Consider the following 27,621-nt stretch of genomic DNA (forward strand, 5'->3'; position numbering starts at 1 on the left):
GGGACTGGCTAGGCTGGAGGCTCTCCTGGGAGGATGATCAAATGCTCACCATCCATCTGGTCTGTTGTCCCTATGCCTGTCCTCTCCTATAGGTCAGTCCCAGGAAGAAATATCCTCAGCTGCTAGGTCAGGGCAAACAGCAAAACATCTCTGAACATCTGTAGAGAGGATGACCTCTGGTTCATAGCACACTCCCAAGCTGGCAAGATAAATGAGCACAGGTTTGGTTTCTTCTTCTGAACCATTATGGTTATCTCTCTAATCTCTACTGTACACCCAGACAGGGCAGTCTTACCCACATATTTAAGCAATTGATGCTAGAGAGATGTCCACCACTGCTTGCTGAGGGATTACATTAATTTGAAATTTTGAAATTGAGTTGAATTTGAAACCATTTTACCATGACTGAACCACTTTCTCTTTCTGGAGGTTCCCATCCCAGGAGATCAAGCTAAATCTAGGTCTCTGCTTTTCACCTGTCACATCCAAGAGCAGTATTCCAGCCTACCAAAACATGTGCCATTCTTCATTCTGGAGTAAAAGACCTGCAGAGGTTGATCCACAGGCTTGATAAGAAATGCTTAATCCACATAACCTGAAGCCTTGCAAGCTTGCTGTAAACCTTTCACCATCCTGAGTCTCCCGTCCATTTTTCCTGGTGCAGGTGCCTGTGAAGTACAGAGGAGGTGTCAATGGAATTTTTCCCAGAGGATGACTGTTGCTGGGTCTCGCATATTAGAAGACAGCACAGCATACAGCTGGCACATTGTTAGCACTGCCCTGGGCCAGCTGTGCAGGGGTGGGTGGTCATGCACAACCTGTCCCCAATGCATGGGGACAGAGCTAAAACAGCCAGAGGCCTATAAAACTTCCCTTGCAAAGAGCTCTGTGACAGACAGACCTTTTCCACGTCTGCCCTGCTGGGAGAGATCCCAAAATAAATAACTCCGAGGCCTGAAGGCCCAAGGGAGACAAGCAGGAGTAGGGAGTGGGCCCAGACCAGAGCGGACTCAGCCCCACACACAGGGCAGCCATACAAATCTGTGCTGTTGACAGAGCCAAGAATAATTCCAGCATCTCTATTTAATGCTATTTAGAAAAACCTCCACTCCAAAATGGTGAACTTCCCCAAAGACAGGATCAATATTTATAAATGTGGTGACTTCCATGCCCTGGTGATCTATCTCAGACCCAGCTTGGGCAGGGTTGCTGCAGCCCCAACTGGGCCTGTGGGCAGGGACAGTGTCCATCATTTTGGCTGTTCCCAGGGGAGCAGGATGCACTGGGGCAGCCTGAGGAGGAGGTTTGGACTGTTCAGGGAGACTGCTGGGCAGCAGCAGCTCACAGAATTTCCCATATGAAAACATAATGAACTTTTGAAGGAATTCAGTGCCAACCCAGTCAGGATAAAGTTGCCCTGTGAGACTGGCTGGTTTCCCACATCAGAAGGAGCTGGGGGCTCCTCTGTGATAACAGAAGGAGTGGGTGGTAACCGTGGACACAAGAGACTGACTTCATCCTCCCACGTCCAGATTTCAGGTCAGCTTTCCCCTAAACAGGAGCATGTTGTCTTGGGGGACGAAGATGATTTTACTAATTTCTCTCCTCTCTCTCATGCCTTGCCATCCCTGGCACTGCTCCAATCTAGCTGACTGTGACTGCTGTAGAAAGCAGCCAGGGGTTATATTTACTCCTTCCCTGCCCTTAAGTCATCTCTAGGACTCAATCTTTAGCTCAAACAAAGGAGTCATTAGATGGCAGGGACAGCACACTGTGGTTGAGGATGGAGAGATGATCATCAGCAACCCCATAAACTGATTTTTAAATAAAGCTTCCTCTGCAACACCACTTCCCAAAATGTCCAGCCTGGCATTGGGACTGGGATAGGCAAGGGACAATATATGGGGTGCATGTTGCTCTGCCTGCGTCAGTTAGGGATGGATCTCACTTTGCCAGATGCCACCCATCAGGGCCTCTCCCACTTGGCCTCCATTCATCCTATAACAGGACAGTTCCTGGTCCACAAGAAAGGACCCTTGCGAAGTGTTTGAGGCACTACTCTCCTCTGTGATGGAGGCCTGGAGGCTTAATCTCCCCAAGCAGGTGCACAGGGCACAGATTGACCTGCATGGCTGAGTGACGGAGAACATCCGCCTCGACAGAACAAGAGGGAATGGCTTTAAGCTGAAGGAGCCTAGATTTAGGTTGGATGATAGGAAGAGATTCTTAACTGTAAGAGTGGTGAGGCCCTGGCACTGGGTGCCCACAGAAGCTGTGGCTGTCCCATCCCTGGAAGTGTTCAAGGCAAGGCTAGACAGAGCCTGAAGCAATGTGGGATAGCTCCTACCCTTGGAAGACGGGTGGAGCAGAATGAGATTTAAGGTCCCTTCCAAACCAAACCATTCTGTGATTCCATGATCAAGCCCTTCTGTGTTCTGCAGCTCAACACTGCTTCCAAGAGGAGCTTCTGATCTCAATCATAGCACTATCTTGGAACCATCAGGGGACTGCAGATGATTCCATCCTCTGCTCCTCCAGCAGAAAAAGCAAAGCATGGTCACAGGCAAGCTGAGCATGCTCTCCACTCCCAGCCAGCAGCCGGCACTGGTGTGTAGCTGCCTCCCTGTGCTGAGGGCCAAAAAGGGGTTGGCAGTGCTCTGTCCCAGTAGGAACATGGTCCATGCAACAACTAAGTTGGGACGTGCAGAAGGACATGTGCCATGGGGGGTAGTTTGGAGGGAGAGCAACTAAATCAGCAAGGGAATGCATGGCTGGAGCCCTGCCAGCACCTGCCACCTCTGGAAATAGCTCTTACAGAGTCCCAGGGTGCAGGCATGAAGTCCCCTTCCCTTGGGTTATTACGCAGGCACAGGATACATGAAATATGTTGGCAGCAGTCAGTCTAGGGAGAGCTAAGCAAGGGAGGGAGGGAGATTAATAGGAAAACAAATCAGCACCTAGAAACAAAGCAAATGAACAACACATAGGGACCCAGACCACCAGGGATGCTGGATCACAGACAAACCCAGGCACATGCATGGAAGGAAACACCGGCTGTGAGAAGAGCTGGCCACCCAGAGCAAAGGCAGGAAAATGAAAACACTTTATTATCTAAATGGGGATATGATTTCTGGAAGAACAGACTCTTCAGTCCAGGAATGATGTTTGAAGCACTAGAACAGCTGAGAGAGGTGTTGATGGGGGCTGTCACCAGAAAAAATGAGTGTACGGAGATACTGTTTTTTACCTAAAGCCAAGGCACGGGAGAAGAAATAGATACTTGGTTCTGAAGCAGGGAGTTCTGCAGCAGCAAGGGCCTGCAAAGGGAATAAAGCAGTGGAAGAAGTGCACATGCTCAATGCCCAGGGCAGTCTAAGTCTGCAGCTTGCAGACCTTGGAGCAGGGATCCTGCCAAGCTAGGAGTTTGCTGCTCTACTAAAACAGCAGCGACAGAGAGGAGGGAGGTTGTGCTCACATAGAACAGGAGCTGTTGACTGCAGCCTCTGGCAGGGGAGAACTGCCCAGCTCATTGCAGCACAGATGCTGAGCCATCCCTGCTCACCATGAAGCCCCTTGTGAGGAGTCTTGGAAAGAGGAAAGAGTTCAAGTTGAGCTGGACATCCCTTTCACCATACACAGACGGATCTTCAGTCTGTTAGCTTGGGATAATAATGGTGTGGTTGGCAGGAGAGGCCCAAGGGATATTTCAAAGATCCCAACAGACACGGGTACTGAGGCAGGACAATAACTTGTACAGCAAGGTTGGGAAGATCACAAAAAAATCAATGTGTCAGGTATCAACAGCTGCCAGTAGCAGGTAAGAGGTGAACTCAGTGCCACATTTAAGGTGGGATCTTGCTTAGAAGGGGCCAGGCACTAATAGCAGGGGACTAGAGAGCTGACATCATGGACGGATGCCTAAGCATGCTGAGTGGAGGATGAAGGCATGCCTGGAGTGGTGCCAGGACTGGATATTGATGCTTAGCTGAAGACAAGTGCTGTGCCCCATCCTGAAAGAAATCTCTGCAACCTCCTGAAACTCCAACCTGTCTGTGGAAAGACTGGAAGAAACCTGATCGCATTTAGTAATGGACCACTGATATGTGATAGCTGCAATAGCAACCACAGAGCCTGGGAACTAGACTTTCTAGAGGCCACAGAAGTCAGAATCTGGTGGAGAAGCAGATGATGTCCTTTAGAAAGCCTGATCTCAACTCAAAGCCTGATGTTCTGCTTAAACTGGACCACCACACTCAGCAACAGAGTGAACACAGTTCAGCATCCTGTGGGAAGCTGGACATAAGACTTCTTTCCCCACAGAAAGAAGCAGGAATGGCAAATGCCATGGAGATGCTCTCTCCTCGGAAGCACTGCAATAAAAAGTAATCAAATCAAAATCCAAGGTAGTTGATGGACCAGGAACTACAAGAAGGCATTACAAAGTCAGTCTGGGTGCCAGCAGTCCATCTCTTCAGGGAAACTTCACTTTGGCTGGAGAAACACTGAAGTGAAAAATTTCAAACCCATATACAGACTCTGCTTCTTAATGGGAGCAGGGGCTTCCCTTCCCTAAGACACCATCCAACCCAGTTTTGAGGGCAATTTAGATAGAATAACAGGGCAACACAGTCTCTGAGTGCAAGCCTGGAATGTGCTGGCAAAGGCAAGAGGATGGTGCAAAGGGGGGCAGAAACTCCTCTGCCATGAACCAGCTGCTCCAGTGGCAGGAAGGAGGAGGACTGTGGTGGAAGGAAATCTGGCTTGGTACTTGGAGAGTGTGCTTTGCTTGGTAACTCCGAGTGTGTCCTCTGGGACAACTCGAAGGGGTCGAGCATGGTGTTCCGCTCCATTAGCAATTCCTTTATGCCAGCACATGTAAATAATTATTCTGGCACAGGCTCCCAGCAGAGAGCTGTATGAAACCCTTCAGAGCCAGTGCAGCCCTGACCCCCAGCACAGCCTGTGCTGCTGCCTTTCATGGAGACCGGCACCAGGAGAGAGGAGATTTGTGTTCACACATGGACAGGCAGCATGTCCTTGTATCAACAGTGCTTTTGAAAATCAAACCTTCTGTGCAGGTGAAGTATAATTCCATGTGATCAAATTCTCTGCTTCCCCTCAAGAACTCATTGTGCAGCCCAGCCTTTTCCCTGAGATCTGACCCTCATGAGAGAAAGCTTAGGGTTAAAAAGATGGGAGAAATATGTACAGAAAAAAAAAAAAAAAAAGAAGATAAAAGAAGTCCACAGGACTTGATATTTTCTGTGAAAGGTTTTCCCCAAGATGGAGCATTCAGGGCAAAGCTACAAACCCCTGAGAACAGAAGTCACAAAACTGATGTGCCTCTGCATGGTACATCACGAAACAAATCTCTCACCCCAGGAATCTGCCTCTTTCCAAACTCCAACAGTGCCCTCAAGTGCTCAAAGGAGAAGCCGCAAGCCAGAGATGGAGCTTGCTACCACCCAGGCTGCGGCACACAGGAGACTAATGAATGTGGAGGGGAGAGATGTGGTTGCATGACCTCAAGCGTGGCTGACTGCTGTCCCTGCCTGAGCTACGGTGAAATGTCTGTGTCTTTTCCTACTTCTTTTCCTCGAATGGGCAGATCTGTGCTGATAGCCCATCTGTCACCAAGAGATGCTCCAAGAGCATGAGAAACAGATTTAATGTCTGTGTTGCCTGGAAAAGATGCACATGTCACAAGCTTGTGGAAACAGCAGAGTTTGAATTTGGCCACTGGAGTGATCCCACCCAGCCAGACCTCCTGGATCCATTCCTTCAGAAGACATGACCTCTAGAGAGGAGAGGAAGGCATCTCAATGTCCCAGCTCCAGAGGGGAGGTTGGGTTTCACCCCATCTGACTCCCTGCCATGAGCTTTCCAAGCTGTGTGGAGGCTGTTTTGGCAGAGCTATGCAGGGCTGTTCTCACTTCTTCAGTGAGCTGGGTGTCTCAGCAAGAGGGGCTCTTTCAAGGAACAGGAAATAAGGTCTGTTTGGATCTGTGAGACTTCTGTCTGTGAGAATGGTAGGTGGAGACATGGTACATGGTCACCTGCACTCCTTTGTGGGGGACACACACGTGATTGCTGGCAGGATGCTGAACTCAAAACCTTGCTCAGGTCTTTCCCTGTGTGTTCCTTGGAGAGTCACCTGGTAGAGCTTTATCCTGCAGTCCTACACTTTGTGGAAAGGAAGCACTCAATGGTACAGGTCCACTCACCAGGACTTGCTGCACAACAACTAAGATGTTTTCAAGGGACAACTGAATGTTACTGTGCCAGGAATTGACAAAGCTACACTGGGAACCTCTTCAGGTCCCCTGCTTCCTCACCCTTTTTCATATTTGGGGAGACTTCTGGATCATGGCATAAGTTTGATTTACATGGCATGGACACAAATCCCATTGAGTTAAGCAGCAGAGGGCACAGAAACAGGGAGACGTGGACAGGAACTTTGGAGTCTGTTTTTGTCCCTGTAGCCAGAGTGTCATGGTGCCTCTGACCACCTTACTCCAGCCTTTGGAGAAAAGTCTGTGTGGCTTCTGTGAAGGCATGTGTGCTCTCTTCCATTCCTGCTCATCATGTCACTGTCCTGTCACCTTCACACATCATCATCCATCCCCTCCAAGGTAGAAGACCACAGGTGCTCTTCCAGCAGGCTGCTGTCATCCCATTAGGCCCCTGTGAATCACAGACACCAACCAACAAACACCAATTTCAGTTCCAGAGCTGGTTTGAGCAAAGAGCCATCTTTTTATGACCTTTCACTGCATTGCCTTGATCTGAGCAGGGACTCTCATCTTTTCTCTAATTTGGGCAACAAGCTGTTCCCACACATGCCTGCTCTAGGTGCTTGTAGGAAGTAGTGTCACAATGCCAGACAGGCAGGCTCACAAACTTGTAGTGAATACTTCACCCATTTCAGTGCCAGAGCCGCAAGTTGCTTGCATAAGAAACAATTCTCAAGGCATCAGAGACATCAGGACTCACATCAAGGATGGCCTTGCAGGAAAAGTCTTGCTTCTGCAGAGAAAGCATCTACTGCCACACAGAGTTCCTGATCTGCTGTGGCTCAGTGTGCCTCACACAGCATGAGAGGCCCTGCAGCAAGTGTAGATCTGACAGTGATGCCAATGCCGCTTCTATTGTAGCAGCAACTGCTCTGAATCTCATCAATACTCTTTGGCAAATGCCAGCCTCTCCCCCTGCAGCCTGGAGCAAGTCATTGTCACAGCTGGGCTGTCATCTCCAGGTCAGCTGCTTTCAGCAGCCATAGAGCAAGAGCCACTGGTGACTTCTCAAGCTATCACCTTGCTGGTGATATCACTGGTGACTTCAAGGTATCATCTTGCTTTGATCACCAGCCTGGGGATAAAAAAAAAACAGATCTGGGTCCAGATCTCTCACAGGGATCTCTTCAATACATAGAATAGGAGCACTCAGGAGAAAACTCGTGGAGCAGCAATTGACAGCTGTAGTAAAGACAACTCAGTGCAGGAGACTGGCAAAGGACCATAATCTGAGCAGGTCCCCATGAACCTCTCTCCACACCTCCACAAGAAAACAGCATGCCCTGCTTTTTTTGCATTCACCAAAAGTGACCTTGAAACCTGCTGCTGTGATGCCATTTCTATTGTAACAGCAGAATAGCTGCCATGCCACTCTCGGCTGACAGGGTCACCAAGAGGCATTTTCCTGGAAGAGCATAGAGGGCCCAGAGCAGAACAGGTCTCACCATTAAATTGTGGGTTTCTAATTAATACCCATTTGTCTGCAAGCTGACCTGCTTGACTACATGCCAGCCTCAGGATTTCATCTTCTTCCCTGAGGACAGGGCTTGGCAATTGCCAGGAGCCGCAGTCCTACGCCCTACTGCCTGCCTGCTGCTGGTCACAAGGTCACACACAGACCAGGATATCACTCTTCACACGTCTGCACACTTATCTTGTAATTAACCCTTATTTATGCAAATGAGTCCGTTCATTTGCTCTCCTCTGCAATCTATCAATAGATAGAGCAGATCCCTTTCAGGCCTGGGAATGTGAATAGAAACTACCTTGCTACTCCATGGACTGCCTGGTGAGATAGCATGGGTTGGGTTTTTTTTTTTATTTTTTCATATAAATTTCAGCCAAAATCTTTCTGCTTCTCCAATGACACGAGTCAGATAAAACTTCCCCAGAGCTCTGTTAGAGCCAAGCAGAGAGGGACCAGCAGCTTTCAGGTGAGAGAGCAGAGAATGCCTGCTCAGCTTTAGCATGTGGGAGAGGGAGTCTCTCTGAGCCGGCCAGGGCACGGTCCCCATGCAATTGTGGCCTAGTAAGGCCACCGGGAACACTCGGTGACCTTCGCTGCACTGGCTGCTGGTAGCAGAGCCAGTCCCACTCACTGGGGCCATCTGGAAGCTCTCAGAGCTGCTGAAAAAAATGTCGTCGGAGGCCCTTTGTGAGTCACGGGCTGGGTCAGGTTACCGACAGAGGGACGGGGAACAGAAACACAGCAAGTCCCCGGGAGGAGCAAGAAGCTCTCCTGCAATGGTAGAAATACAGATAGGGGTCTCAGAGAGGAACAAGGAGTACCTCTGCCATGGCAGAAATACAGGCTGGGGTCTTGGGAAGGAACAAGGAGCACCCCTGTTATGGCAGAAATATAGACTAGGGTCTTGGGAAGGAACAAGGAGCATCCCTGCTTTGACAGAAATATGGATCAGGGTCTTTTCACCCCTGCTCCAAGAGCAGGATGCCGGCACATGGGCTATGAGAACAGCCTGGTGCTACCCTGCATCCTGTTGCACACAGACTGACACACGGCTGACATGCACAAAACATGGGTAAGCATTCAACAGCGTATCCTAGGGGCAGCTACACACCCCAGGGTCCCTGCCTGTGACACACACACCCTTCAGCACCCCAATTCTAGACCTGCTGCCCCAGGTGACCCTGGTGCCTCAGGTGTCCTCCCCAGCACACCATGGTGAGATACTGCCAGGAAGGCACAGGGAGCTGTGCCTGCAGCATGCAGAGGGAGCCAAAGGCTGGAAACTGGGCAAGCAGGTAATAAAGCAGATCAGGACCAACAGCCAGGGCTGTGTCCACCTTCCCCATGTCCTACAGCCAGCACCCCAAAGTACATTCAGAGTGTGTGCTGGAAGGTCCAGCACTGCCCAAGCATTCCCTTGGCCCAGGCCAAGGGCAGGTGACCCTGAGGTAGACATGTCTCCTGCCACCTCAGCCCCACACGCCCCTCACTGCTGGCTGCTTGCACACAGCCTGCACCCGGCCACGACTACCACCTCCCTCAGGGAATGAACCTCCGCTCTAACACAGGAAGGTGATGTTTTATTACAGAATCACATGCTTCAGAGACCGAGTCCAACCTATGATCTAACACCACCTTGTCAACTAGACCATGACACTAAGCACGATGTCCAGTGTTCCCTTAAATAGCTCCAGAAACAGTGACTCCACCGCCTCCTTGGGCAGCCCCTTCCAGAGTCCGGCGGCAGAGTCGTGCGGGCACGAGGTGGGGGTGCGACAGCAGTCACCTTAGCCAGTGGGTCCCTCAGGGCTGCCCGGGGACGGGGTGCCAGTGTTACCGGTTTAAGGAGCTCCCGAAACACAGACACACCGTCTAGTTCAGAAAGGAGACGTCGTTTAATTTGCACATGGTGTAAAGTGGAGGTTTCCACAAATCACGTACACCAAGGGGTGAAAAGCTGTATCTTTTATGCAGTAACATTCACACGAACCTGCCTATCTAACACATATTCTCCGCCTACCTAATGCATATTTAATTTCGGTGATGTGACCTTGCGCAATGCTCGAAGCAAAGTGTTACATTCTTCATTAAGCAACCTCTGTTGTAGAAGCTATCTGACTACATCAGTCACGTTACAAAAGATGAGAAAATTCAGCCAGGGGACATAAAATTCGACTGGAAGACAGCAGGACGGAGGCGGCGAGAGGCGCTGCCGCGGCCCTAAGATGGCGGCGCCGTGAGGGGGGAGCGGGCTGGACAGGGACCGCTGTTGTTAAAGCTTTATTGTTCCCGCTGCCGCCCCCGACCGCCGTGTCCGCCGCGCCGTGCCCAGTAAAGGTAAAACCATGGCGGAGCCGGCCGGGCCCGCTCGGCACCGGGGGGTCGGGGCGGCTCGGCTTCCCCCTGACGCCGCCTGACTGGCCCGGCTGCAGCCACCGCTCGCTGCCCCGCCTCGGTGCCAGAGCCGCGGCGGGGATGGGGCGTTTCGCCTGGTGCCGGGTGAAATAAACAGGGCCAGGAGACTTCTTCTCCTGTGTAATGCCTTTATTAAAAAGTGACCAGCTCAGGATTGGGCGGCTCGACGGGTCTGCAGCGTCCGTCGTCTCCCAGGGCGACTCAGAGGAGGAGGATATGCGCAGCTCTGTCCACCAGGGGCAGAACTGGGGATCAGATCCTCTCTGGGAGCCTTCTTGGGTCTCCTGATCCCATAAGATGGTGTCAGATGTTCGTTTTTCCCACTCAGTCGGCCTGGTCTCAGCTCCGGGGTCAACTCCCATGGTCAGGGCGAGAGGGTCCAAAGGTGTTCCGCGTCTCTGCAGGCTCAGCACTCGGTTCCTCACGTCCAGACATCACTCTAGCCTCTCAACTCTTAGGTGGCTCGTTGTTTTTGGGGTTTCTCCATGAGTTTGGAGATGGGGGTCTCACAAAGCATTCTGGTCTTGCGAGTCACTTTGCATAACCCCCCCCACCTTCTCAGGTGTCTTCACTATTCTGGGAAAGGTACAACTTAGCCTCGGGCAAGGTCCCCACCCAGGAGAAGGGCCATTACCTCGCCCCAGCCAGGGCTTTTACTAATACAAAAACAACCATTAACGACAACGACCCGTGATTACAATAACAAAACACACAGAACTTGGGCAGAGCCAGTGGTCTGGCTGCCTTTTTGAAACTTTTTCTCATAAAAAAAATATTAACCGAGTTTTTGTTCATAACAGTCCCCCCTCTTTTTCTTTGATCGAGCTTAAACTCTAAGCTCGCATCAACTCCCGATTTTTGTTTTGAATCTACTATAAATCTCTTGTGCACTTTGGTAATCACGGTTACTTAACCTTGTTACTTTCCTTGGTTTCTTCAGGTTTATCTTCACGGCAAACACTATTTTACTGAAACAGATAAATAAGCATAGTAAAAATAGCAATCCTCCAAGTGCACACACAGCGAGAAAAACTACCTTTTCCCACACATCCTTTTTGAAAATCTCCAGGTTCTCCCACCCACTGGGATCAAGTGTAGGAGTTTGATCTTCATTATTTACACATGCTAACCTTTTTATTTCGTTTGAAATGTTCCTAATAATTGAATTCTTAATTTTTAATACTGCCTGGAGCCGGATAACTTTGTTTAACATAGATAGTGGGATCCGAATTTGGCTTTTACAATTTTGGATTTTCTCAATTTCTATTTCACTGTGCCTGTTCTGTTTAATTTCTCCCAAATTATATATAGGAACTCCCAAACTTGATCCAGTTTCTTTGGGTAATAAGAAAATTGGTTTTATCACTCCAGCGGTGCAGCTGCCAGACAAGATCAAATCTAGGGGTTTAAGGCTCCCCTGGAATGTGTTCTTAAAGGAGTTTATCTCTTTTCCAGTATACCCATATAAATACTTGTAACAAACAATTTTTCTTACCATTTTCACTATTTCTTTGCTTTTTACTAGATCTGCTGAGCTTGTTTCAGCAGCATCCCATTCAAAGCACAACCAGGCTTCCCCTATAGGGCACTCTCCTAGGAGTGGCTGCCTAAAAGTGGCAGTATTGTATATTATCCAATACACTCTCTTATTTTTTTGATAAAAGACCAATTGGGAGAGGTTAACACAATCAGGGTTAGAACTTATGTGGACTCTCGACAAGGAGCTCACTTCCTCCTCATAGAGGGGTTGGTAGCATTCATTGCACGGCTCAGCTGGGCTCCCCTGAGCACCACCAGCCATCAGAGCCATCAGTACTACCCTTCCCAAGAGTCCGGTATAGGTCATCTCACACAGCCTGCCCACCCGGCCTTGCCTCTTGGGGAACTTTACTGAGGAAAAGCTTCCAAGCTCTTTAGAGTCCCTTCTACCCGTTTCTCTGGTTAAACCTCTCTTGGTCTGTTCCCTACCAATTTTGGTTTCCCCTCCCAGGGGAGTGTTCTGTAGAGGATTAACCTGGACTCTTTAGAAATAAATTGGAGAATTAACTAGAATTACTTATTTACAGTCTTAAACTTTTTACCAACATAGTTTACACAGAACAGTCTTAAAACATTTTAAGCAATATTAGAACTCTGATACCAATTTTTTTTTCCACACAGTTCAGTCTTTTTGACTCTTCCTTCTGAGAGTCATCTTTAAATCACAGTATACTCAGGTGAATTAACTTGTGAAGCAGATGAATCTTGTCCAGCGCCGGGGGGTGAGAGTGATGTGGACTCTGGTCCAATGCCAGAGGGAAAAACTGGGACTCTGGCCCAATGCCAGAAGGACAAAGGGGTGGAGTCCGATCCAATGCTAGAATGCCAGAGGGAAAAAAAAAAAAAAAAAACTGGTGTTGAATCCTGGTCCAATGCCAGGAGGTGAGAGTGATGTGAGTCCAACCTTTTTCTTTTGGTCTGCACAGTCGAATTAGTAATGAAGAGTACCTGAAACGGGCTTTCAAACACAGGCATTAATGGTATGCAATTTAATGATTTTATCAAAACTCAGTTTCTCTGTTTAATGTTATTGGTTAATTTCTCATTTTCCATAGCTTGCATGTTTCTCTCATCAACTTCTACATACTCTGTATTTTGCAAGGAGTTGTATTTCTCAGCTAACTTAACTCCCAAAGTATTTTTATTCCCCTATTTTTCTGTGTATTTAATTCACTAGTTTTTCTGTTCTATTTTTCAAGATGTTATCTATTTATCTCTTGCTTCTGTTTCTCACTTTCACTTACAGCTTAAATACTTCTTTCAACCCCTTACACTTGAATTTTTTTCTCTTTTTCTTTTCTTACGCCATTCTTCTACACAATACACTTCCCTCTAAGGAGATGTGGTAAAACTTATAATGCACAATCTACATTACCTCTATTCTAATTTGTCTATATTTATTCTCACACATTCCTTCACACCCTCAAGACACAAACTGGATCATTATTGCTAGAAAATCACTGTGGCTCCCCTCACCTTGGGGTTGGCCCACAGGTCTCAGCATCTCTGGGCCTCCTGGAAGGGCCCTGGCTCTGGTTGCCTCTGGTGCATATTCACCTGTGAGGCTGTCTGCGTGTCACTCACGCTCTTACAGCTATGGCTCCCTCACACATCTGGGGAGCACTAGTCTGGTTTGCAGGTCACACACACTCTTTGGCCACAGCCCCCACCCGCCTGGGGGACACAAGCCTGGTTTGCAGGTCACACATACACACACTTTCACTGCCCCCTTCCCACGTGCCCGGGAAGTTGAGGCTGACTTTGTGACTCGCTCTCACGCACACAACAAGACAACAATAAGGTACGTTTTACTTTCACATCACTTATTACAAGTTAAGTATTACTGGCCAGTTTTGGTGCTATTGGATATCCTTTCTACCTAGCTGTTTTTTTCTAACTTCAGATGTTTTTCACTATACTATACTATACCATACCATACTATACTATACTATACTATACTATACTATACTATACTATACTATACTATACTATACTATACTATACTTCTTAGTACTTTGTTGAGACAGGACTTATCTGCTCCTGTATCTACTCAAAAATTCTAATTCTTCATTTAAGGGTCCCACTTCAAAGTTTACCAAGGGCTCTTCTAGATGTTACATCAGGTCCCCTATAGTGTAAAGCCCCTGACCCTCTAATCGTCACCTTTAAGGATCTTCCCTAAATTATCTTGTTCCCTGGCTATTGCCTCATCAAGACTGAGTTTTCTACAAAACCTCCTCACGTGTCCTGCCTTTCCACAGTAAGAGCAATGTCGCTCTCTCAAAGGGCTTTGAGGTGTCTCCATCCCTCTTGCACCTGACAGTACTGACCTATCCTTGCCTCCTCCTGGTGGTGGACCCGCCCACCCTGCACTTTCTCTAGCTACAGCAACCATGATCTTAGCCTTGGCCTTTGCTTTATCTTCTTCCCTCCTTAAATACACCTTCAGTGCCTCTTTTAATAACTCATTAATGTCCTTCTCTTGCCAATCTTCCATCTTTTCCAATTTTCTCCGTATATCAGGCCAAGATTTGGTATATTAAGCGGAGCTGGAGAAGGGGTGGAGAATGCAGCAGGTGGAGTAGGCACTTGTGGTGGTGCAGAAGGAACTGGAGGAGATACTGGGTTCATCATAGCAGAAGCTGAAGAGGTAGAAGGAGGAGTTTGAGCAGGTGGTAAGGAGATGGCAGCCGGGGGAGGAACCGGACCTGCCATTTGAGGTGCTTGAAGAAGAGGATTATAAGGTGGAGGGGCAGAAGGAGGCAAATAATCCAGGGGGTCCCATCTTTTACTAGTCCTATCATCCCCTCCTTCATTCCCCTCTTTCTTCCTCTGTACCTTACAAATTTGCACCCCTTCATCCCCAACAGCACTCTTTAACCAGCAAGCTACATACAATAATTGCTCAGGATCAGTATCCCCTCGAGCTGTCAGATAATTATTTAATTGTTGGCACATCCACTTATCCTTTGTCCCACACCAAGGCCATCCTCCTTGCACCTCTAATTCTGGCCAGACTTCCATACAATAATGGATCATTTTCACTTTATCTAATCCCTCCGTGGCCTCTATAGAATCCCATTTTACTAACAGTTCTCCTAAGGGACTATTGGGATGTATATACCTCAGTCTCTTGCCGGTCTTTTTACTACTACAACATCCCGTTTTTCAAGTCTCAATAAAAAATACCCCGAAGGTGCCTCTACTGACCGGGAATTTCAAAAAAAACCTTCCTTGAGGAGCTCCAGCCTCCTCCACTGAACTTCAAATTTACTGCCTGATGCTCAGGACTTTATACTGAAACAACTGCCCAATCTCTTGATTGCCTAACTTCCCAGCGTCAGGTCTTACATCTATCGGGACTTAAACACACGAAGCCACGGCCAAGAATCCGGGTCGTGCCTGACACCCTCAGTCAGGAAAAACAACTGCCTGATTTTTAGTTTGCCTAACCCGCCAATTTTTAGGCTTCACCGTATCAGGACTTAAAAGCAAACCGCAGCCTCCTTCGCTGGGGTTTGTGCCTGACTCCTTTGTCAGGACTTACTTTGCCTGCAGGGCTTGTGAACCACCCGAATCCTTCTCGGGACTGACAAATCTTACTCGAATCCTTCTCGAGACTTACAAAAGTGCCTGACCTCCCTTCGTCAGGACTTACTTTGCCTGCAGGGCTTGTGAACCACCCGAATCCTTCTCGGGACTGACAAATCTTACTCGAATCCTTCTCGAGACTTTACAAAAGTGCCTGACCTCCCTTCGTCAGGACTTACTTTGCCTGCAGGGCTTGTGAACCACCCGAATCCTTCTCGGGACTGACAAATCTTACTCGAATCCTTCTCGAGACTTACAAAAGTGCCTGACCTCGCTTTGTCAGGACTTTGGGGTGCGTGCCACTCATACACAGTAATTCACTCCGCACGCCCGGAGTGGGGGGCCCCTTTATTCCCCCTTGGGAGACGACTCACTCACACTAATTCCACTCGCGTCCCCCTGTTCCTGGCCGCTTTTCTCGCGAAAAAACGGAACCGCAGTACTAAGGGGTCCACTCTCGCTTCGAAGGTCCGGCTGCCGGCCCTCGTCTCACTCACACACACAAGCGCACGTCTCCCGCTCCCGCCACCGAGTTTCTCACCAGTCCGGTGCTCCGGTGCTCCTCTGCGTCGCTGTCCTGAGCCGGTCCCTCTGGTCCTGGTAGCCAGCTGTCCTCTGAAGATCCAAGATGGCCAGTCCTGAGTCCTCTTGCGGCGTGGCTATCCCGGACGAGAGCCCCCAGCTGAAATAAACAGGGCCAGGAGACTTCTTCTCCTGTGTAATGCCTTTATTAAAAAGTGACCAGCTCAGGATTGGGCGGCTCGACGGGTCTGCAGCGTCCGTCGTCTCCCAGGGCGACTCAGAGGAGGAGGATATGCGCAGCTCTGTCCACCAGGGGCAGAACTGGGGATCAGATCCTCTCTGGGAGCCTTCTTGGGTCTCCTGATCCCATAAGATGGTGTCAGATGTTCGTTTTTCCCACTCAGTCGGCCTGGTCTCAGCTCCGGGGTCAACTCCCATGGTCAGGGCGAGAGGGTCCAAAGGTGTTCCGCGTCTCTGCAGGCTCAGCACTCGGTTCCTCACGTCCAGACATCACTCTAGCCTCTCAACTCTTAGGTGGCTCGTTGTTTTTGGGGTTTCTCCATGAGTTTGGAGATGGGGGTCTCACAAAGCATTCTGGTCTTGCGAGTCACTTTGCATAACCCCCCCCACCTTCTCAGGTGTCTTCACTATTCTGGGAAAGGTACAACTTAGCCTCGGGCAAGGTCCCCACCCAGGAGAAGGGCCATTACCTCGCCCCAGCCAGGGCTTTTACTAATACAAAAACAACCATTAACGACAACGACCCGTGATTACAATAACAAAACACACAGAACTTGGGCAGAGCCAGTGGTCTGGCTGCCTTTTTGAAACTTTTTCTCATAAAAAAAATATTAACCGAGTTTTTGTTCATAACACCGGGGAGCCGGGGGACGGGACGGGACGGGACGGGTGGGTGGCTCCCCCACCCGGCAGAGGGATCAGCCCCTACGGAGCCTCTCAGGCGGATGAGGAGGTTGAGGGGGGCCGAAGGATGCCTCTGCCTTCAGCCTGGCCGGGTGCGGGGACCCCCACACTCCAGCCATGTTAAACCGAAGTCGGCCTTGTAGGAGCTCCTCGAGTGCCCATAAAACGCCGTCCTTCTCATTTTAAACACTCCCCATGTCCCGTCTGCCATGGTTGCCTTGTGGCAGGGGCCTTTCCTTTTGCGACCTACACATGAAAGTTGTTGCCTCTGAAATTTTGTCTCTACCAGTGAGCCAAAGCCTGTCTGCTGGGTTTCATTACCCTCCAAAGGTGTTATATTACCTGTGCATTAGGGTTGTGCTCCTGCTTAGGCAGCTGTGACCCTCCAGGAATTTTTTTAAAGGTATGCATGGAAGGAGTTTATCTTGTTCTTTGGTCACAGTAGATTCCTCTCGTTGCTTTGGAGCACTAATCACATCTGTTCTTTGAGATGATCCATCAAGACTGACCCATCAAGAGACAAAGGAGCAGTTCTTCACTACACCAAAAAAATGAGGAGTCTCATTTGGTTTCCTCTGTGATCTCCAGCTCGATTGAGCTGCTGCAGGGGAGCAGGGAGAAGAGAGCCTCAGGGCTGTCCCTGTCCCCAGGCCAGGTGAGATATGTTCCAGAGGTGCTTGGGGGGTCCTGACCAGGAGCCATCTCCTCCATGCAGAGGGAGAAGCTGCAGTGAGGTGAGGCTTGGGGGCAGTTTCCTCTACTGTGCTGGTCAGGAAGGCTGACACACCTGATTTATGGGCTATACATAGCATAAGGCAGAAGGTTTCTGCAGGGTTCTGGTTAAGATATGCCAAGTGTCTTGTGTTGGAAGAGGAATTTGAGTTTACACTCTGGTTCAAAGACAGGATGGTGCAGGAACAACCTGTTGAAATATGGACCAGAACAGAGAGGTCCTTCCCCAGCCTCCCTGCCCTACTTATTCACTCTTGTTTTCTCTCTTTCCATTACATTGTAACTGCCTGGACATACCACTTAAAGAAGGTGCCCAAAATATCCATGTTATCCCTCAAAAATCAGCTCAGCAGTTATAAAATTATTCCAGGAGATGGAGGAGGCATGTTGGCTTTGTGGGCAAACCCTGCTTGGCTTTCACAATGCTACATCTTCCTCTGCTGTTTTGGAGCAGCTGCACTCATGTTTGAAGAGTTGTTGAAAGTCCTTTTGTCTTAGTGGAGTTTTGGGGCTGAGGAGGTGCCTCTCTGACAGCCTGATGCAGGAGGTGGCAGTGGTGGAAGTCCAGGTATCTTGATAGACTCAGCTCCCAGTAATTCTGTGTACTTACAGAGAAGTCTGAGGGAATCAGATCCATTTTGGGGTAACCATGCCTGAGAAGTATAATTTTAAAGGTCTTTGCATCAAGGCACCTTAGGGGTGACGGAGAGCCATGTCTGCCCTTGGCTGTGGGAGCAAATGGCTCCTGTACTTCTGCTGATGCAAAATGGGTCACAAAAAACTGGTCAAAAACTTTGTTTTTCTTAATAAGTCACAAAGCAATTGCAGCACACCATCATCTGTGATGTAAACCTACCTTACAAAAAGCAGTTCAGATGTCCAGCTTTTGTTTTTTGGGGATCTTAAGAGAACCTGCAAAATATAATTAGCACTTTTGGTGTTCTTGGGCACAATGATCCATGGCTGAGCAGTGACTGGAGCAAACTGGTGGTTTCTTTGGGTTTGTGCAGATTTCCCACTGCATGATTTTGCTTGCTTTTTGGGGCAGCTCTTGGTTTGAAGAAAACTTGCCTTTAAGAGTTGTAGCAGAGCTGTTTGTTTTTTGATCTATTGTATTTCTATTCAGAGCATCAGTGCAGACAGACAACCAAAATGTGTGGGGTTTGAGTGATATATTCTGCTGCCTTTAGAGACTGTGGAGGGCTGAATTTAGTCAAAATGTTGCTTATTTTCCTCTGTTACTAGTCTGCACTGATGCTCTGAACTGCATCAAAATAGATTGAAAAACAAATTGGTGTGCTCTGGTTCCTTGTGCTGGATTTCACATCATCCTCTGGGTGAGCTGCCTGCGCTGCCCCTTTGGAGCACCCCAGAGACAAGTAATGACCCCTCAGCCTCTTCCAGCACTTCAAAGGCTGAATTACTTTTTGTGGGAGAGGTAAGAAAATTGAATTGCAGTCCTTGATTTTCTGGCTTTCCAATAACCCTCAGTGCAAGATCATCATCTTGGTAACAAGAAAACAGGAAACTGGTAAACAGCCGCAGAAAGTATTCAGATCGTGATTTAAGGCTGTCTCTGCTCTTAGCTCCCCAGAGCTAAAAATAGAACATTGCCCCCTCACTCAGAGGCCACGGTCATTCCCAAGGGACTGCAGGCCTGAGCAACACAAGAGATGTGTCCCAGCTTTCTATCCTACTTCGTTCACTGATTTCCGTGAGGACTGTGAAATGAGCCTTTGATTGAGTGCAAATGGGCTGGGATGTGGTGAGCTCTTCTCGCGGGGCAGGGAGCCTTCCTGGGCTGCCAACCACTCTCCTGCAACGACCACTTCGGATTGGAGCTCCCCAAGCAGAGAGCTGAGTGTGGGAACAGGAGGGTTGTGAGAGTGCTCCTGTAAGCCCCTCTGATCAGCTCTGACAGAAAAGCTGGATACTTCATTTTGCTTATCTCTTTCTATCCACTTTTTTTCCCCTGCCTTCTTAGTTGTAGCTTTCTAGATCTTGCATAGGACTGCCTGTCTTATAGTTTTTCACTGGGTGTGCAGGATGATTTTATATAGCTTCATTATCCGTGTGAGCACTGCAGTTCCCTGTCTCTGCATGGCTGCAGCAGAGCAGTAAGCTGTGGGTCTGTGCCACACAGAACTAGTATGCTTGGACAGCTTCACCATTTGGCAGTGAGGCAATAGGTGTTGGGTTTTTAACCTTCTTTTTTTTTTCTTTCTTTTTTTTTTTTTTTTTTTTTTTTTTTTAAGCTACAAAAAGCCTACTCCATGTGCATCTCTGGTGAGAATTTCAGGCATAGAATACATCCTCAAGCTAGTCACTGAGATGGATACAGGAAGAGCTTTTGTTATGTTACTAATGACAGCAGCTGTGTTGACCACACCTTGTAAAAGTCCTTAATTATATAGCAAGGGATATACAGAATCCTTTTGCTTAAACTTTAGAGGCATTACAATTCTTTCTGTGCCTTGTGATGGATGTTCTGAAGGAGTGGGTAAAGTGGCAGCAGAAACTGTGAGGGAGGGATGGTCTCATCTGTGCACCTTTGGAGCACCTGTCTCTGTAGAGTCTGATTGCTAAAGTGCTTGGTCCTAAATTTCAATTATCTTTTGATGAACCTGGTGATGTGCATGGCTTTTGAGTCTGTTGGATCTAGATGCAAGTAATTATATGAATAGTGAAGAGAAGTGATTTAATTTGGGCACACTTTTCAGTTGTGGATAGAATTTCCTCTTTCATTCTTCCTTCAACTTCCCCCAAGAAAGAAAGGTCATTGCTATTGAGAGATCTTTTTCCTATTCTAATATAGTTTAAAGAAAACAACATGATAGCCTCAAACTGTGGAGGTGTGGAGGACAGAAATAAGTGGAAAAAAGGCATAAAGAGCTGAAACTGGACAGTAGAGGGTGATGTTTTCTGCAGACACGTTCTGGACCTCCAGTACTTCTGTGGTTCAGAAGGAAAAGGGTCATCTTTGCTGAAGTGAGTGTCCTGAGAGCAGTCGCAGATGACAACTGTTGCTTAAGGGTGTCAAGGGGATATTTATCAACATGTTGTCAAGTAAAGCCTTAGAAATTGTAGGCACTGTTGAAAATTTGGCTTAAATGGATTGATGTTGCAGTTTCATTGGAAGTCAGTGGAAGGAAAACTCCTAAGCCACCTTGGTGCTTCCCCTGGAAAGCTGACAGGAATGAGGCTTAAGATGTCCCCTCAAAGGATTAACTTTGCAAGGCCTGTTGTGCAGCTCGATTGGGCAAATGCCCTGTCTCCTTTGTCCCCCATCTGACTCCAGTGAGTGGTATTTTGGAAGAGGGCAGTTATCGTGTGGCTAATGTGTGAGACAACCCAGGAACAGTCTGCCTAAGCCATGTTTTACCTTAAGTTTGAAGTCCCCAGTGGGGCTGACTCTCAAGAGGAGTCAGAGAAGCAGCTTTAAGCTGAAGAAGTGACAATTAGCTTTTTCCTACCAGTGGAAGGAAGGCAGAGGAAGACAATGCAGGCTCTGTCAGCACTCATCGCTGCTGAGGTACCAGTTACCTGCTCTCAGAGAGAGATTCCCAGTTCTGCCCAGTTCCCCAGCCAAATCTCCCAAAAGTAATCTAGAGGATGGCTGGGAGACATAGTCACACAAAATTTAACTGTATGATGGTGGAGGATACTCCACTTAAAAACCAGTTGTCATGACTGGGCTTTTTACTGGAAGAGAGACATTAGTCAAACCCAAGTTACTGAGCCTGGAAATCTGTGAGGCAGTGATGGATGAGCAATCAGATTGCTGATGGTGGTCCCCTCTGGCTCTTGGGTCCTCTGAATAGGGTGCAAATGCCTTGGGGCTGGTCTTGGCCAACACCCCATGTTATAATGCCTGTTCTTTTTGATGGTACTGGATGATTTGGGTTCCTATAAATAAAGAAATAAAATGTATTTAAACAAATATGTCTGTGCTAATTACTCAGGACACATTTTCCAGTACTCTGAGTTGCTGTAATGAAGAAGGGGACATGCTGGTAGGCTGCTTAGAGCTTCACTGTTTTGAGCTCTCATGAGCAAATATGTCTTCTATATTCCTGCCAGGAATAGAGGGAGCAGACGGTGCTGCTGCTTCCTCCAGCTTGCCACAGTGCAAGCAGTAAGTTTCATGCAGGAGGCTGTTCATGGCAAAGTGAGCAGACGTCTCTTCCAGGACATCGATTTCTCCTGCTTATAATTTTGTAGGAAGAGCCACAGCTATTATTATTTAACCAGCAGACTCAATTTCAACTCAGCTGAAGGACTTCCAGTTGAAATCCTCCGAGGAAGGAGTGGGTGGACTAAAACTGCTATTACATGGAGTCTGGCAAAAGAATCGGGTTTGTCTCTTCTCCCACAACCAGCAGCAACGCTGCTGATGGCAGCTTGGTTCCTTGTGGTTTAAAATGGTGTGGGAGGAGAGCAGAGCCTGCATGTTGGATCGACTGGAAGTACAGGTGGTTGGCCCTGTGCATGGGGGAGGGCGTGGGTCTGGTGCTTGGAAAGATGAGCTGCAGATCAGCCAGCCTTTGGCAGTGATGTGCCTGAAGAAGCTGTGGCTTGTTGGGGCGGGGTGGGGCAGGAGGGTGGGCTATCAGCCCCCACAGTTTTTTCTGCCTTACAGAGAAGGACTCACCAGCCCTGTGCTCTTGCTTCAGAAGTACTGAGGAGCATAACACCTCTGCATTGAGGTGATGTCAAAACCATCTGTGATCTTCTCCCGGTGCTTGTAAAACAAGTTTCGTAGCACTTCATCTTTAAAGCCTGAGGGAGCTCTTGGCTGCACAGGAGAGCTCTCCTGCATTTCTGGTATCTACCAACATTGTTGTTCAGCCTTCTGTAGCTCTGGGATGAGGTGATGTCTACTCTCTTCTATTCTCCTATTCTCTGTCTTTCCACAGCCACCAAAGGCAGTGCCGTGCAGAAGGACAGGCGGGGTCCTGCCTGCCTGTGGACAGCTCAAAAGCTGAGCTCCAGAGGAACTGGTGCCTTCAAGAAGTGAGATGTCAGCTCAGCCTGCACCCAGCATCTGCTTATGATGTGATTTGGTACAATCTGAGCCTGATTTCATGCGAGGCAGAGCTTTGAGATTGGTGTATGTCCATTGGCTGTTAAAGCTCGTACCCTGGTGAATGGCTATACTAGTCCTGTTATCTGCAAGAAAGCAGGAAGCTGAGTGCAAAGATGTTAAACGTTGAAGATCATGTAATTCGTGTCCATCCAAGTGCTCTTTCTCTAATGCTCATACTGTTCCCTTTTGCCTAACATGCCACTGTTAGGCATCCTAGTGTGTGGACAAGGCAGTAATATCTTTATCTTGTCTATCTTAGATAAAAATTCCAGATGACCCAATGAAAAAAATTCTGTTAGCAGATGTCCTATCTGCCCTCCCTCCTGCAGTGGGGTGGGGAGGCATAGAGGTTAAAGAGGGGCTTTTGGTAGATGGGATTAGGTTTATGGACTTCTACCAAAAATTACATTTTAGGGGAAGAGACTCATAAATCAATGAGCTGAGACCATGGTGTGCTGAGAAGGGGATGCTGAAGGCCCTGGGCTGTGAGCAGAGTCCTGTCTCTAATGTTCACATGGCCCTGCTCATCTTGTTAGCGTTCAAAAACACATAATCACGGAGCAATTATATGCGGTGCTTTTTATTAAGAGCTCTGGGAATCGGGGTATATTCAACCCAAATCTGACTCTGACCATACATCCAAAAGGATCATGTTTTATACTCTATCATTACATAACTTTCATGTTAATTATTAAACTTATATTGTTCTATTGTATACATAAATTTAGCCCCTCTCTGAATTTCCAACATAGTTTCTCACTATTCTTCTTATGGTTATATAATAATTACATTTAATTACTAAACAATCATCACATCTAACAATTATATAATTTATCATACTGCTTACACAGGTGCAGTTGATCTGGGAAAGCACAAAGCCTAACATTTTAGATTCTATCTTTAACTTTTTCCAGGGTTCCACTATCATTCTTACCTGTGATTTGGGGGAGAAAATGAACTGGGTCCCAAATCACTTAGTGCTTTGCAGGTTCAAGCTAACACCTCAGATTCTCCTCTGTGGTCTGAACAGGTGTTCATGCCCTGCTCCTATTGCGGCACGTGTCCGACCACCAGTGATCTCTGTGACCCGGCTGGCAGCAGAGTGGCTGGAGACGGGCTGCAGCACGTGCTGGAGGATGCAGGCACCCAGTGTGGGGCACTGAGGAGTGCCAGCCCCCCAGCGAACGTGGGGTACTGAGGACAGCTCAGAGAGACGACCCATGGGAGGCCCTAGAACACCGCGGGCTTCGGTACTCGGGGCGAGGTTTCGCGAGGAGCAGCAGAGAAGAGAGGGGATCTAAGCTTTCCTATTTAAGTCTTGCTTTCATTTAAAAGCTGCCAAAGAAGACCCTAAAACCATTACATAAACACTTTAAGATAAAAATAATCAACCCCCACTCCCCTCTAGAATTTTTCTTAAATTTAATTGATTTCTTTTGAGATGCATTTATTGTGTTGTTGTTTTGTTACGCGGTCAGGATGCTAAGAGATTATTTTTCATTTCAATAAGGTAATCATTTAAATTTTAGTTTTGATTGTGCAATATTTAACAGACTTCCTTTCCTGGTTTTTGCATTACACCCCCCATGTCCCTGAACCCACTGACCCTGAGAACAGAATGGGAGGTGGAATCTGCCATCTCCCCTCCTTTTTGTTGCCTACCCAGGACAGCACTGGCCATGCTGTCTTGGGTAGGGGACAGAAAAGGAGGGGAGATTGGCCATTCTACCCTAACCACTTTCCATCAGCCCTCAACCCTACCCCCATTTTCCTATTATATTTAATTGGCAGTTCCTGATTTTTGTTATAATTCATTTGCAGATTGCTGTTATTTCCTGTTTAGTTATGTGGGTGACCCTTGGAGTTAGGCCAGTTGACCCATTTGTTTATTTATTTAACTTTGCAGCATGAACCCACCTGTTTAGTTGTAAACTTTATTTACAGTATTCTATGTATTTTTGTTCTCGATTTAGTTAAATTGATTATAAAGTCCATTAAGTAGACTGTCATTTTAGTTCAAATAAGACTGTTATACTTTTTATTTTAAATGAAAGAAGAGGGGGGAGTTGTGTAAGTTTGTCCTGGAAGGGATGGGCTAGGGACTGGCCACACAGCCTCAACCCAACATCGGGCCTCAAGAAAGAAGAAACCACAACTGATGACATCCAAGCAGCTTATGGTGAGGAGAAAAGGACTTGCAAAGGACTCTGGGACCAGTTGGGAGTGGCCATGCAGATCAACAGCCCATGACTGGCCAGAAGGCTTCTAGAACATTCTGAGAGACTACATTCTATGAGAGACTATAGATATGCATGTTGACCTCACTTCGATGTCTTCTGAAGTAGCCCCTTTATGTTTTGTTTTGCACCCGTGTTTCCGCCCTTTTATTTATTTAATAAATATCTTCAGTTTTGGCATTTCAGCTGTACCCGTTCCTTCCTTGTTGCTGTGCCACTTGACCACACCATCGTCGAGCTCCTGGGACCAGAGGGTTTCCCCACATGCCCCACAGATCCCTGGGGGAGTTGTTGCCAGCCCGTCTCCAGCCGCTCCTCTGCTAGCTGGGTCAGGGAACACTGGCAGTCTGACACGCACCACAACAGCTTCCCTGCCTGCCCTTTCAGAAACCAGCTGTTGAATTCAACATCAGCTCCAGCCCCTGGCTGTAGGCACAGCTTGGCACTGCAGTGCCTGCTCTGATGGGCACTCACACCTCCATGAGATGTATGGCACATCAGGGAGTCTCTACTCCTTTTTTATAGCTCCTGGGACTCAGTACTCAGTCCATATCTGCTCATTTAGGTTTGAACACTATCTAGACTCTTCATGTGTCAGAGTAAGTTGCTGAATTTGAGGAGTGTGAGTTCAGAATGAGGATCTTGCCATAACCAAAGAATTGAAGCATTGTAAACTACTAAAATGTGTAAACTGAAAAGTAATTTCCTTACTCTGTCTCTCTTGTAGAGAGAAATGCTACCAGGATCCATTTCCTTTTCATTATTTGAGCTTTGTAAAAGCAGTGTGGAGACCAAGGCAAGAGGAGGCCAGTAGGAGCTTCCCAGTTATGGCTGGAGTTGCTGCCCTGGTTGTACACTCTCTGCAAGGAGCAGTCCTTCTGTGACTGCACCATCTTCATTGGTAATGTGCATTTTAGAATGCACAAGGTGGTTTTGGCTCCTGCCAGCCTGCTGTTTAAATCCGTGTTGGACAGCACAGACACCATCTCCAATTGATGCTTCTGTGGTAACACCTTAGGAGTTTCCACTCTTACTTGAGATTATGTACAATGGCAAACTCCCACTGAGGAAACACAATTTCACCAAAGTAATCTCTGTGGCAGATAGTCTGCAGATATTTGATGTGGCTGTCAGTCGCAAAAACCTCCTTAGGGATCTCATAAGTTCTGCTCAGGACCAGCCAGGAAGCAGATTCATCTGGAAACCAAGCTGAAGCTAATTACCTGCCCCAGTCTGGAAGACCTGATGAAGAAAGAACATTTATCATCCTCATTCAGAGAGTTTCTCCTTTACCCTGTAGAAGCAGAAATGGAAGCAGGTGTTTCTCCTCCTGGCTAGGAACTTACCATGAATCACACCTGGGTTCATCAGGACACAATGTCAAGTGAGTCCAGGTCCCTCCGGAGGATTCAGGCTCTGGCCCTGACCAGCCTGCCCACGCTGAGTGCAGTGGCTGCACGGAACAGGAGCTTGCTGAGCTGCCAGAGGGGAAAGGGCGATCGAGGGATTTAGGTGAGATGTCAGGGGTCTGGACACACCATCGCCTCTTATTTGCAACATGCTGGCTCACATTTGCCTGTTTTGGGGTAATTTTTACTCTCTGTTTAATATTTTTAGTTTGTCCTGGGTTGGGAGCTACAGCAACATATCCTGTTCTGCAGAGATTTTCTTCCTTTGGCTTTTGTAGTTGCTTCATGCTCATTGTTTTGCCAGAGCTGTAGTGAGAAAAACTTTTATTGGCCAGACATGTGATTGCCACCCAGTGGGATCTGTGTTACTGCAGGACATAGGGCTGATTAGACAATCTGTCTAACAGCAAGTGAACAGAGTTGCTTGCTAATGCTACCTTATCCTTTAAACTCCTATTCAGGATGGGAGGAAAACAGAGGCTGTACTGGGTTTAAAATAAATGTTCCATTTATAACTGGTGTTAAATAAACTGTTGGTTTTCCCTCCAGGCTGTGTCATGTCTTCAGAAGGGATTTATAAGTCACAGTTTTCCTTTTATAGCCAATGTGCTGGTTACAAACTGATGCCTTTCAATCACATCATGCTTTCTGTGAATCCATTCAATTAGCAAATAACTAATCTTGTTTCTCTCGCACAGCAGCAGAAAGCAAAAGCTGTAAAATGGATTTCTTTGTTTGATCTGAAAATGTTTTCTCTGAGGCTCCTTCTGATGCCCAGGCTGTGCTGAAAAGACTCCAAGAGTGCAGAGAAATTGATGCCTCTCAAAAGGAGGTAGGTGTGTTTACTCCAAAAATCATGCAAGTTTTTTCTTCACCCTGTGAAGGGCTGTAATATTTTGTGCCTTGTTTAGGAAATTGTTTCATGGGAAACTGCTGCCTGGTTGTTTGAAGGGCAACATGTGCTCACCTGAGAGAAGCATCTGTAAATGCAAGTTGCTCAGGCATGCAGGTAAAGAAGTATGTCCTGCCCTGAAGACATCCTTGTCTTGTAGGAGAGCTCCAGCACAGATTTCTCTTCTCCTGTTTTTGGCATATGCTTCAGGAATTGTATCGACTTGTAAGTGGCTGACATATGAGATCCTAAAATAGATTTCCTGAGCCCTCGGCACTGTCTTGCTGCAAAGCATCTGCTGCTCTCTGCACGGCAGAGCTGCTGAGGGAGGAGTGGGACAGGGTGTGACAGGGGGAGCCGGGAGCTGCCCCGTGGTGCTTCTCCTGCCAGTGTGCTGATTGAAGAGCAGTCAGAGTTGGTAAACCCTGCTTGATTCCTGTTGGAGGGGTTAAATGAGCTGGGCGTATGCTGAGGGGTTCTCTGGGCTCCGAGCTATGGTAGCCAGGTGCCACT

The 27,621-nt window shown here is 47.7% G+C and overlaps 1 protein-coding gene and 1 long non-coding RNA gene across 2 annotated transcripts in view; both read left to right on the forward strand.

Moving 5' to 3' along the window:
* Positions 1-9,812: 9,812 nt before the first annotated feature.
* On the forward strand, positions 9,813-24,982 carry LOC131092675 (uncharacterized). Its single transcript, XR_009115512.1, has 2 exons — positions 9,813-10,098; positions 22,401-24,982. It is a non-coding gene; the product is annotated as an uncharacterized LOC131092675 (long non-coding RNA).
* A 414-nt stretch (positions 24,983-25,396) lies between these two features.
* ZBTB40 (zinc finger and BTB domain containing 40) overlaps positions 25,397-27,621 on the forward strand; it is a 33,959-nt gene continuing 31,734 nt past the window's right edge. The window contains 7 exon segments of the mRNA XM_058039143.1: positions 25,397-25,429; positions 25,591-25,797; positions 25,799-25,986; positions 25,988-26,098; positions 26,100-26,206; positions 26,209-26,319; positions 26,915-27,048. Coding sequence (XP_057895126.1) covers positions 25,397-25,429; positions 25,591-25,797; positions 25,799-25,986; positions 25,988-26,098; positions 26,100-26,206; positions 26,209-26,319; positions 26,915-27,048 — 891 coding nt within the window.

The sequence above is a fragment of the Melospiza georgiana genome, chromosome 22 (assembly GCF_028018845.1).
Source record: "Melospiza georgiana isolate bMelGeo1 chromosome 22, bMelGeo1.pri, whole genome shotgun sequence".
Classification (NCBI taxonomy): Eukaryota; Metazoa; Chordata; class Aves; order Passeriformes; family Passerellidae; genus Melospiza; species Melospiza georgiana.